This window comes from Mesoplodon bidens (assembly GCF_964165515.1).
Source record: "Mesoplodon bidens genome assembly, chromosome: 2".
Classification (NCBI taxonomy): Eukaryota; Metazoa; Chordata; class Mammalia; order Artiodactyla; family Ziphiidae; genus Mesoplodon; species Mesoplodon bidens.
The window spans coordinates 72,073,003-72,085,241 of record NC_138177.1 but is presented as its reverse complement, the minus strand read 5'-3'; the positions used below and the strand labels follow the sequence as shown (position 1 = coordinate 72,085,241).

The 12,239-nt window shown below is 51.0% G+C and overlaps 2 protein-coding genes across 5 annotated transcripts; one reads left to right on the top strand and one right to left on the bottom strand.

Annotated features, from left to right (window-relative positions):
* Positions 1 to 65: 65 nt before the first annotated feature.
* METTL25B (methyltransferase like 25B) lies at positions 66 to 7,391 on the top strand. Of its 4 annotated transcripts, none has more exons than XM_081222118.1 (8): positions 66 to 370; positions 3,463 to 3,587; positions 3,826 to 3,933; positions 4,391 to 4,453; positions 4,688 to 4,831; positions 5,294 to 5,778; positions 6,192 to 6,376; positions 6,808 to 7,391. In XM_081222118.1, the coding sequence occupies exons 2-8, from the start codon at positions 3,483 to 3,485 to the stop codon at positions 6,927 to 6,929; spliced, it is 1,212 nt and encodes a 403-aa protein (XP_081078244.1). In that variant the 5' UTR covers positions 66 to 370; positions 3,463 to 3,482; the 3' UTR covers positions 6,930 to 7,391. The 4 variants fall into 4 exon arrangements, with proteins under 4 accessions (XP_081078244.1, XP_081078241.1, XP_081078243.1 ...); XM_081222115.1 differs by having other exon boundaries at positions 3,741 to 3,933; XM_081222117.1 differs by having other exon boundaries at positions 3,741 to 3,933; positions 6,791 to 6,874.
* An 84-nt stretch (positions 7,392 to 7,475) lies between these two features.
* On the bottom strand, positions 7,476 to 11,355 carry MRPL24 (mitochondrial ribosomal protein L24). The gene is made up of 6 exons (XM_081222150.1): positions 11,263 to 11,355; positions 8,709 to 8,952; positions 8,533 to 8,628; positions 8,217 to 8,320; positions 7,818 to 7,948; positions 7,476 to 7,708 (listed from the first exon to the last, which is right to left on the bottom strand). The coding sequence occupies exons 2-6, from the start codon at positions 8,889 to 8,891 to the stop codon at positions 7,572 to 7,574; spliced, it is 651 nt and encodes a 216-aa protein (XP_081078276.1). The 5' UTR covers positions 8,892 to 8,952; positions 11,263 to 11,355; the 3' UTR covers positions 7,476 to 7,571.
* Positions 11,356 to 12,239: the final 884 nt, after the last annotated feature.

Sequence of the window (12,239 nt, the reverse complement as noted above, 5' to 3'; positions counted from 1 at the left end):
CGCGGCACCGCCTCCCGGTTTGCGTCCAATGCTGACAGCTTCGGGCTGTGGGACGTCGCGGCCAGTGACGTCAGGAGGGCGCCTCAAGTCTTCAACCCCAGCCTCGAATCACGAAAAGGCAGCATCTGGGACCGGATTCTGAGCGCTTTCTCCCGGTCCTGCAGAGCTGAGCCAATCCGGGTACCGGACGCGCGTGGTCCTGACCCAGGTTCCCTCCTCACTGCGTTCTCCTTCCCCGCGCCACCGGCTGGGCCCCGGAATGCCGGGGGTCTCCGCCCGGGGCCTCTCTCACGAAGCGAGGAGGCAGCTAGCTGTGAACCTCACCCGGGTCGTGACGCTCTACCGTTCCATCCTGGACGCCTACATCATTGTGAGGCCACAGGGTTCTGGGTGGGGTGCTCCTGGTTATGTGGGTGGCTCACTAGCCACGACAGGGGAAGAATGTAGAGAGTTAGCTTCTGATCTCTTTTCTAATATGTTTCTTCAGTCTTTTGTCTGTACAAGAAAGGGTTAAAGCTGGGGCAGCCCCCCCCTTCTTTTTCTTTCAGATGACCTAAATATTAATAGTTTTAGCATCTAGGTTGTTTTTCTAACCTTCTCAAGTCCAAAGTAATAAAACGCATGGACATTTGAGCCATGCTGCTGCAGCTACGTTAAACTCTCCCAGGAACATGTGAGGTGTTTCGAGAACACACATGTTCATTCATTCAAGCTTTGAATAAATTCCTGGCTTTGCAGTGTAATGGACAATTCCAACTTTGGAGTTGACAGACTTGGACTAGAATCCTGCCTCCCCTACTGTGTTAACCTTAGGCATTAAAAAAAAAACATTCCTCCTAGCCCCAGTTCCTGAGCGGTAAAATGGATCTCTTTTTGAAGGATCATTGTGAATAAATGAGATGATGTATAAATGGCACCAACATCCACTGAATTGTTCAGCTCCCAAACCCAGAAGCCACCCTCTATTCAGCTCTTTTCTTCATTGATCTACGATCCAGCCCTTCAACAAGTCCTATTGGTTCAACTTCCAGAATAGATACCAAATTGACCCATTTGTCTCCATTGCCATTGCTACCACTTTAGGACAAGCCAACATCATCTCTCTCCTGGATTACTTCCTAACTGATCTCTGTGTTTGCTTGCTCTCCATACCCAGTTCTTCACAAAACAGCCAGATTAATCTTTTTTTTTTTTGCGGTACGCGGGCCTCTCACCGTTGTGGCCTCTCCCCCTGCGGAGCACAGGCTCCGGACGCACAGGCTCAGTGGCCATGGCTCACGGGCCCAGCCGCTCCGCGGCACGTGGGATCCTCCCGGACCGGTGCACGAACCCGTGTCCCCTGCATCGGCAGGCGGACTCTCAACCACTGCGCCACCAGGGAAGCCCCAGATTAATCTTTTAAAAATGTAAATCTCACCAGGACACTTCCTTGCTTCTTAGGTACTTTGATGAAATCGTAATTCTTTAGCATTACCTATAAAACCCTACATGATCTGTCCCCTGCTCCCTTTTAAACCCCATCACATTTCATTCTTTCCCACATTCACTGTACTACACTGGGCCTTTGCACTTACTGATCTGCCTGGAATGTTTTTCCTCCACAGAAAGGCAATTGAGTAGGGTGGTTAAGAGCAAGAACTCTAGAGTCAAATTGGTTTCAAATCCCAGGTGTGCCACTTACTAGCTTTTTGACTTAGAATACTTAATTGCTGTACTTTGGTTTCCTTATCTGTAAAATGGGGGATAAAAATAGTACTATCTCATAGGGTAATTGTGAGGATTAAATGCATTAATATACGTAAAACGTTTCACACAGTGCCTGGCATATTATAGTATTCTGTGTTTGCTATTACCTGATTTTTTTTTTTTTTTTTGCGGTACGCGGGCCTCTCACTGTTTTGGCCTCTCCCGTTGCGGAGCACAGGCTCCGGACGCGCAGGCTCAGTGGCCATGGCTTACGGGCCCAGCCGCTCCGTGGCATGTGGGATCTTCCTGGCCTGGCCGGGGCATGAACCCGTGTCCACTGCATCGGCAGGCGGACTCTCAACCACTGTGCCACCAAGGAAGCCCTATTACCTGAATTTTAAAAAATTGAGATAGAATTGACATTTTAGTTTCAGGTGTATAATATAGTGATTCGTATTTGTATATATTGTGAAATGATCACAGTATGTCTAGTTAATATCCATCACCGTACATAGCTACATTTTTTTCTTGTGATGAGAACTTTTAAGATCTACTCTCAGCTACTTTCAAGTATACAATACTTTTAAGTATACAATATTATTTACTATAGTCACTATGGTGTACATTACATCTCCATGACATTTATTTTGTAACTGGAAGTTTGTACCTTTTGACCCTCCTCACCCATTTTACCCACCCCCACCCCCTGCCTCTGGCAACCACTGCCTGAATTTTTTTTTTTTTTTTTTTTTTTTGCGGTACGCGGGCCTCTCACTGTTGTGGCCTCTCCCGTTGGGGAGCACAGCCTCCAGACGCGCAGGCTCAGTGGCCATGGCTCACGGGCCCAGCCGCTCCGCGGCATGTGGGATCTTCCCAGACCAGGGCACGAACCTGTGGCCCCTGCATTGGTAGGCGGACTCTCAACCACTGCGCCACCAGGGAAGCCCTGCCTGAATTTTTTTTACATGTGCTGTTTCCTGTTCATCATTCAAGTCTCAGCTCAAGTGTCACCTTCTCAGACAAGTATTCCCTCATTACTCTATCTAAAATAGTACTCTTTCAGACTCTCCATTGTTACTGTTTCATTAGTGTTTTATTGTCTATGTGGCATTTGATGTTATCTGAAATAATTTTTTTAAATGTAAGCTCTGTAAGAGCAAGACTCTTGTCTGTCTGCTTCATTGTTTGTATCCCCTGAGCCTAGGATAGAACTTGGTGCCTAACCAAAGCTCCAGAATTGGTATTGAATAAATGAATGAATAATAATATATTCTGGCAGGGAATTCCCTGGTGGTCCAGTGGTTAGGACTCGGCGCTTTCACTGCCGAGGGCCTGGGTTCAATCCCTGGTCGGGGAACTAAGATCCCACAAACGACGCAGCTCGGCCAAAAACAAACCAACCAACCAACCAACCCAACATTCTGACATATGTAATGTCTGGCACATCTAATGGTAGGTTACTGGATGGTAACACTAATACTGGGTGTCAGTCACTGTGGTGTTGAGGATGCAGATGTGAAGCCACCATCCCTGCCCTTTAGTTGAGTGGAGGAAACAGACACAAATAAGTGGGGATACTGCTAAAAGGAGAGGTGTGTCCAGAATGCAATTTGGGCTCAGAGGAAGGAGGGGGAGGCTAGAGCAGGCTTCAGAGAAGAGATGACAGCCAATGAGTAGAGGTGCCTGCTAGTTGCAGCCAGTGGCCGTGTGTTGAGTGGGGCGGGGAAGAATGGGAAGAGTAGTAGCCTGTTGATTGCTTCTCCCTTTCCCCTACAGGAATTTTTCACAGACAACCTATGGGGCACACTCCCTTGCTCATGGCAGGAAGCCCTGGATGGACTGAACCCGCCACAGCTGGCCACACTGCTGCTGGGGATGCCTGGGGAAGGGGAAGTGGCCAGGTATGGGCAAGAGGGGACCTGTGTTGGGGGACTTGGTGCTGAGCCCTGCAGGGAGCCATTGCTCAGAGTCTCACAGGGGCTTCCTGGGTTGTAAACTGGCACACTCAGGATACAATGGGACTATTCACTGGGGGCCTGGGTGGGCTATCTCAGGTACAGGTCGGTGTGGCCACTCACCCTGCTGGCCCTGAAGTCCACAGCCTATGCCCTGGCTTTTACCCGGACGCCTGGGTTTCAGACCCCCTCAGAGTTCCTGGAGAACCCCAGCCAGAGTTCCCGACTGACAGCTCCATTCCGGAAACATGTCAGGCCCAAGAAGCAGCATGAGATTCGGAGGCTGGGAGAGGTGAGGAGATGGCTGGGGTATAGGTGGTATCTGGGAGCCTGGGGACTCCTTAAGCCTATGGGTTACAAAGGTGCGGGCACCTTATATCACCTGCAGGACCAGAGGCCCTAGAAGGTCCCCTCCTTGGCAGATACACTATAATCATGTCTTCATCCTTTTGCTGGGTTGTTTGGTGGCTATATTTGAATCACTGGCTTAGTCTTGTTCTGATAACCTTCACAATCTGCTCATGGCTTCACAGCAGGGCTCTTGTTCTGTGGAAGAGACTGAATCACTAGCCTGAGAGGAGCAAAGACAGTAGCCTGAGCCTGGGGTCAGCACACCCCATTTTGGTTTCCATGTCTCTTGTCTCTTCCCTCTACCCATCTTCCTCTGCCATCTTCAGCTCCTCCACCCTCATGGGTGTTTGCCCTGGGAGCCAACACCAATGGCAGGAGACCTTTGTTCCCTCTTTCAGTTGGTGAAGAAGCTGAGTGACCTCACAGGCTGCACCCAAGTTGTGGATGTAGGCTCAGGCCAGGTGAGCCAGACCCCTAATGTTCTGGTTTTTTGTTGTGGCGATAGAACAGCTGGAAGACAGGTTATCAGGCCACAGGCCCAGGGAGGCAGGTGCTAAGGAGTGGTAGAAGTAAGCTGGGCAGAATTTAAGCCTTCTGGAGGCCTAGGACCCAGGCGTCCAAACCACAGATAGAGAGGGGGACAGTGGAGAGGACACTGAACGGGGCTCTCTCCACCCTCCCTCTCGGGACTCCAGGGCCATCTCTCCCGCTTCATGTCCCTGGGGCTGGGGCTGATGGTGAAGAGCATTGAAGGGGACCAGAGACTGGTGGAGAGAGCCCAGCGCCTAGACCAGGAGCTCCTGCAGGCTCTGCAGAAAGAGGAGAAGAGGAACCCACAGGTAGACCAGCCCTTCCTGCAGCCAGGATCGTGAGAGCAGGGTCTGCTTGGCTGAATTGGGCACCAAGGCTAATTCCCTCTTTTAAGTCTCTCAGCTTGAGATGGCATGTCCCTATTTCTGCTACCCGTTTCCCAAGGTCCCTCCTTCACCGAAGCCTCCTCATATCTTAAAGGCACCTTCTAGTTAAAAAGTGCTTTCCACACCGATACGTCCTTCTCACAGCCACCTGTAAAAAGTGGCCAATCAAATGAGGAAGCTCAGAGACGAAAAGACCTGCAGTTACTAATGAGAGCCCCAGAATCTATCCCATCTCCTGATTTAAAGCCCCACTTTCTCCTCTGCCCCAGTTTCTCTCCCACCTTCCTCCTTGGGAAGGAACTCAGAGGACAGATCCATTCCCGTGGCTTGAGGTGGCACGGGGACGGGATTCCCATCTGCCTCTGTTCTGTCCTGCCTCCACAGGTGGTCCACACTGGCCCTCGCCACTGCCCCCACCATGTGGTTAGGTGGGTAGACCCCACGGCCCTGTGTGAGGAGCTTCTGCTTCCACTGGAGAACTCACCTCAGAGTGAGGCCCGCTTGCTGCTGACAGGCCTCCATGCCTGTGGGGATCTGAGTGTTGCCTTGCTGAGGCACTTCTCCTGCCGCCCTGAGGTGGCAGCCCTGGCCTCAGTGGGCTGCTGTTACATGAAGCTGAGTGACCCCGGTGGCTACCCACTGAGTCAGTGGGTGGCTGGGCTGCCTGGCTGTGAACTGCCCTACAGGCTACGGGAGGGGGCCTGCCACGCCCTGGAGGAATACGCTGAGCGGCTGCAGAAAGCAGGCCCTGGCCTCCGAACCCACTGCTACCGGGCAGCACTGGAGACGGTCATCCGGCGTGCCCGGCCCGAGCTCCGTCGGCCAGGCGTGCAGGGGATCCCCAGGGTCCACGAGCTCAAGATTGAAGAGTGAGGCTGGGGAGTTGGGGGTGTGTGAGGAGGGGGGCATCACCTACTGGAGGTATGATTCCCCTCCCACCCTCAACTGTTTAGCATGTCCTGAAGAAAGTCTAAATATGCTGGGAGGAGGGGAGTGATTTTGAGTTCTGTGGCAGCTTCAAACTTTAAAAGGCAGTTGTCACTCTTTTATCAAGTTTTTGAAATGCTAAAAATATGGCTAAATAATTGGACAGATATGGCTGAAAATAAATTTTTGGATTGATTTGCTATTGGACAGACAACTCACAGCCAGAAAAACATTTAAAAATGCACCTTAGGGTGGCAAATCTATTACAGCTGGAATTTAATTAGGAATGGGCAGTTTGAATGGGGGAGGAGGGTTCTAAAACCAAACTGAATGCTGTCTGTGGCTGACCCCACAGATACGTGCAGCGGGGGCTACAGCGGGTGGGGCTTGACCCCCACCTGCCGCTGAATCTGGCTGCCCTTCGGGCCCACCAGGCCCAGGAGAACCGAGTGGTGGCCTTCTTCAGCCTGGCCCTGCTGCTGGCCCCGCTGGTGGAAACACTGATTCTACTGGACCGGCTGCTCTACCTTCAGGAACAGGGTGAGGGTGGCCAAAGCAGGGACCCGGGGCCAGACGGGCTGGAGTTCTAGGGCTCTCCTTCAGGTCCTGGCCCCTGCACCTGCCAGGACTAGGTTCCTTGCTGTGGTGATTCTCAGACCGGCTGCTTCAGAGTCAGATGCGGGGGAGGGGAACTTGTTAATGCAAATTCCTACTGAATCTGCCTGTGGTGGTACCTCCCTGAGGTGCATTTTAAGCCAGCATCCCAGGCACTGAGAACCTACGGTGTGCTGCAGACTGCCTCCTCCCGAGTCAGTGTCTCAGGCACTCATGTTCCTGGTGAGAGCTGGGTCTCCTTAGACCCCCTGGAGCCTCCCCCATGGGGAAAAGGGGCTATGCCTACAGGCTAAGCAGGAAGCGGCTAAGAGTTTGTTTCATTTCTCCCCTTCTGAGTAGCCCTGCCTTTCTCCTAGGCTTCCATGCTGAGCTCCTGCCCATCTTCAGCCCCGAACTCTCTCCGAGAAACCTGGTTCTGGTGGCCACCAAAAGGCCTCTGGGTGAGACCTTCTCTGTTCTGGAGACTGAGGACGGCTGACACAGCCTGAGGAAGGTCATATCTCAGACCCCATCTGAAACTGCCAGGTACCACACTGGGTGGTGGAGTCTTCACCTCCTCAGCCAGAGAACCAGCATCCTCCGTGGAATTCTGGTTCCCTACAAACTTTCAGTTCAGCTTCATACCCTTTCTCTCCCTCTGTGTGTTATGTAACATTATGCAAAAAGTTTAATTTATTAAAAAATTGAAATCTTTACTTCACTATCATTTCTATTAAGTATAGAAAAGGACGGACATGCACCCTCCCTACCGAATCCTGCAGAGGTGCTAAATTAGGTCTCACATCCCCAATCCCCACTGTCTTCCCTAACAGGTAGCACCTTGTTACTCAGAGGTCTCCATGGAGGGAAGCTGTCTCTCCCTTAGATCTCCATCCCAGAATCTGCAGGCCCTGCCCTTTGGGAGGACCACCTTAAGGCTGGCTAACTTCTATCCAGGTTTTGTCATAATATCAGGACAGATGCTCCCTCCCTCAGTCCTTGAAACAGGGGTTAGGGGTGCCAGTCTACCAAAAGACAGCAGCTGCACAGAGGACCCAAGGCTCTTTATTAGAGTCTGAAGAAGAGGTGGCCCCAACCTTCAAGTTTAAGACAAGGAGGGGAGAAGCAGCTCTCCCCAGACTCAATACCAATAGACTTTCTTATGTCTCCGAGTCTCCTGGATCCCCATCGCCTCCATCACCTCCTCCTCCAGTGTCTTTAGACTGGGCACATAGGTTTTTTCTAGAGCATCTTCCACTGATGTGTCTTTGGGGCCATCTATTGAGCCAGAGAAAAGAAGATGGGTGGGAAGGCTTCTTAACATCCCTTACTCTCACTCCCACTCCTCCCACCCCACCCCCCTTCTTGCCGCCTCACCCAGCCTCACCAATCCATGTTTCAGGGACGATGCCATCAGCTCTGGGAAATTCAGGTTTAGGGATAATTCTTCCTGATGTTGTGGAGACTCGTACCCGCTCTCCTGCCTCAGTGAATCTCCACTCCACCTCAGTGGGTTTCCTAGGGGATAGAAGAAGTGAGGCCAGCCAGGGAGTTAGTTCTCCCTCCTATGTTCCAACCCGAAAGTCAATGACTAAAAACACTAAGGTCACCATCTTGTTTCTCTGCTACCCCTACACTGGGGTTTCCTATGGGGGGTCATGTCCATGAGATGGCCCCTCTCAATTTCCAGCACATCCAACCCACCATTCCCTTTGGATAAATATGGTCAACAGCTGTGTGGACTCAGAGGGCAAGAAACCCTCTGACCAGAGCCCCATGTGCTTACCTGTCCACAGGATCCACAAGTTTGACCTGGTTGTGGAGCAAGGGTGCTTCACTGGGGATCATAGTTCCCCGGTAATCCACGGTCTTGCCAACATAGCGGTAATGCTGTCCAAAAGAGGAGGGGGCTATCAGAACCCAGGAGGTGAGAAGGGGGCTTGTCTACCACAACTCAGAGCATTCAGCCCAAGTTGAAAAGTAGAAGGTTCAGTTGTCTCACCGTCCCCTCAGCCAGTCTCTCGCCTCCCTGTGCTGCTCTTAATGGACAGGGACGGATGGCACAGGCTTCCTGAGCATCGCCATCCTCACTCTTCACTTACTGTATTCAGCCCCTCCACGACCACCCAGTTTCGCTGCCGGATCACTTGAACCACTTTGCCTTGCTTCCCAGCGTCCTTGCCTTCTAGGATCTCTACCTGTGGGAAGAGATGACCATCAGGGAGGGAGATCCTTGCCCAGGAGCACCCCGCCACCCTACCCCATCTGAGATTCTCACCCTGTCCCCACAGAACAGATGCCAGTCTTCATCAGAGATAGGTTCCACAGCCACCCGGCGCCGCCTAGTCCCTGGAGGGTTCTTCTTCTTGTCTGACAAGGAGCCTGGGCGGCTCATCCCATAGCGGTAATTGGGAGGCAGAGTGACCTTGGATGCCAAGGCCAGCAGAGCAGAGAGCCGCATGGCTGGAGGCTATGAGAAATCCCCTGGCCGGTGAAAGACCCAGAAATCTTCCTAGTCAGCTCTGGAGTAGGACAGAAAGAAGGGGGCAAAGAAACAAGGGAAGCAACATTTTCTTAAGCACTTACTCCATGGCTCAATGGACTTGATCTTAATGAATCCTCACAAGATATTATCTTTGCTTTACAGATGACGATAGAGACCCAGAGAAGTTAAGTGACTTGTCAATGGTCATAAGGCTACCATGTGGGAGAATCAGCATTCAAAGCCACATATATCTGACTTCAAAGTCCAAAAATTCATTGAGGCCAGGGATCATGTTATCTAGATCACCCTTGAATCCAGCAGATCCCAGTAGGGCTTGGCATGTAGTAGGTACTCAATAAAAAGTTATTTAATAAATGCACCAACAGCAAGATGGAAAGAAAACAAGTAATGGACAAAACACTGGCGTAAAGCCAAAAAGCAGGCAGTTATAAGGTAAAACAAACAGGTGGCAGAGTTAAAAACTGGGATTAAAATGTCCCTACAAAATGTCCAATTCCTAATCTCAATCAGGAAATAACCACTTCTCCGTAAGATAGTTTCTTTTCTAAAGGAAAAGGACCCAGAGCCAGACTCTAGGATTATAGGGTCCTACACTTCCAAACTAAGTATGTACTCTAAGCCTCCCAATTTTGGATAATGGACTAAACCAATGGGGCGGTGAGACAACTGAGGGCAAAAATAATAAGTGCTTCAGTTTGCTGAGCACTTGCTACCTTCCAGTTACCATGCTAAGTGCTTTGCTGTCTCATCTCATTTAAGCCCAAGGACAACTGATGAAGGAGGTACCATTAACCTTGTTTCATAGCTAAGAATAAAGCCTAACTTCAAAGCACAATTAAAGTGCACTCTAATGACATTAAAAGCTCTGGACTGGGAACCAGACGACCTGGGTTCTAGTCCCCGCTCCACCATCAACTTATTCTGTGACCCTAGGCAACTTGACTTATGAGCTTCAGTTTCATCAGCCATAAAACTTTACAGGGTTGTTTCTGTCATTTGAGTTATTTTTTTTTTTTTTTCTTTTTGCGGTATGCGGGCCTCTCACTGTTGTGGCCTCTCCCGTTGCGGAGCACAGGCTCCGGATGCGCAGGCCCAGCGGCCATGGCTCACGGGCCCAGGCGCTCCGCGGCATATGGGATCCTCCCAGACCGGGGCACGAACCCGTATCCCCTGCATCGGCAGGCGGACTCTCAACCACTGCGCCACCAGGGAGGCCCTTGAGTTATTTTTTAACATTTTAACAAAGCAAGGTACAGAATCATGTGGATAGTATTATCCTTTTTTGGGTAAATTAAAAAAAATATTCTATCACAGACATAAATATTTACAAGAAGGCAACAGGGAACAAATAAAGTACTTGTTTTGGAGATGAGGAAGTCTGGGAGGGCTATTACTTTCTATCTTGTTCCTTTCCATAACGTTTGCATTTTCTAACCACGTACCTTTAAAATAATACATCAACTGGTTTATCTGAACAGTGAGATATCAGGTCATTTTTCTTCTCTAAACTTCTCAATATGGAAAAGACCTAATATTATTTTTAATTAATGCTGGATGAATGTTAAGGGCCTTGGTGTTCCCATTCAGAATCAAAAAATGCTTAGGGAGCACTACTATGTGACAGGTCTAATGCTGGGAACTTCAGTATTCCCAGCATTTGATCTTCACACTGCTCTCCGCGGGAGGTTGACAGGAGACGAGAAAACCAAGGTCCTGAGAGCTGGTGACTTGCCCTAGTTCATATGACTTGATAGAAGCAGAATTCTCTGGCGGCCCAGTGGTTAAGACTCTGCGCTTCCACTGAAGGACTGTAGGGGGCACGGGTTCCAACCCTGGTGGGGGAACTAAGATTCCGCAGGCCGCGCAGAGCGGCCAAAAAAAAAAAAAAAAAAATCTTAAGACCCGAGACTCCTGCGTGATTGCTGCAAGACGTCCCTTAACCTCAGCTATTCAAGATCTGAAGCTCTGGGAGGAGATCCCAGAAGCCAGCCCCCTAGATGTTTTCCTTTTTTCCCTCCAAACCCTGGAGAGGCTGGTGCCCTTCCGCAGTGGGGCTTTCATGGCGCGCTCTGGGGCGCCGTGCTAGGTAGTGAGGTAGAGCGTCTGCTCCCTCAGACCCCGGCTCCAAAGGCCCCGCCGGCCCCATCTTAGGTACGGGTGACGTCCATCCCCCAGCAGTCTTCAGCAACCACCCGCTCCGAGCTTCCGAAGCAGGGAGACCCCGGACGAGGCGACTGAGCCATGCCAGGGTAAAGGAAGGCTCTTCCCGCTCCCGCTCCCGGACCAGCCCAGAGCTGCCAAAACCTCCGGGCCATGCAGTTCTCACCTCCGCTTCCCCTTGAGCCCCGGAGCCTCCGCCAGTCCCTTCTGCACGTGGGACCTAAGCCCCGCCCCACCGCGTCCCCCGGCTTTCTGGGAAAAGTAGTCTAATGGTACAATGGATGCGCAACAACGATAATCTAGCCTCTCTGCATGCTGGGAGTTGTAGTCCGCTGCTGCAAAGCAAGCGAGAAACAGGAAATTTGGCCTTGTAGGAAATCAAGGAAGCCTAAGAGCACCGTGAAGCACGTCGGGAGTTGAAGGCAAAGCGGAATATGCTATCGCGCCTGGCACATTCCTGCACGTGCTCTGCGTGGAGGCCGCTGGGAATTGTAGTTACTAGAGACGACGGCTCCATTTTCTAGGTGATTGCGGCTTCTTCAAAGCAGAGGGCCTCCCTTTCTAGTGAGGCTACAGTCAATACTCTGCCCGCCCGCCCTCTGCTGGAGGGAGCCAAGGCAGATGAAGAAAGTGTCATAGGCTTTCTAAACTAAGGGATGAAACGTGGGCTCTTCCAATGCCAGTCGATGATCTAGTCACAAAATGTCAGACTGAAAGAAACCTCAGAGAGGATCTAATCCAGCCATTCCACTTAATTCAGGAGTATTGGGAGGATTCCATGCTACCAACCTCCCCGACCCTCATCACGTTATCAGTAGCGGGCATCCCTGGCTTTGCCCTTGAGGGTCAAAGTTGTTTCTACAACCAGCCCCAACACCCTAACTTCCCCGGCCATCGTGAGCTGTGACTGACACTGTCACCTCTCACAACCTACTTCTTCTTTTAATATTTATTTCTTTATTTTGGCTGCACCGTGCCTCAGTTGCAGCACGTGGGATCTTCGTTGAGGCATGCGGAGTTCTTAGTTGTGGCATGCCTGCGGGATCTAGTTCCCTGACCAGGGATCGAACCCAGGTCCCCTGCATTGGGAGCAGGGAGTCTTTCCCATTGGACCATCAGGGAAGTCCCACACCCTACTTCTTG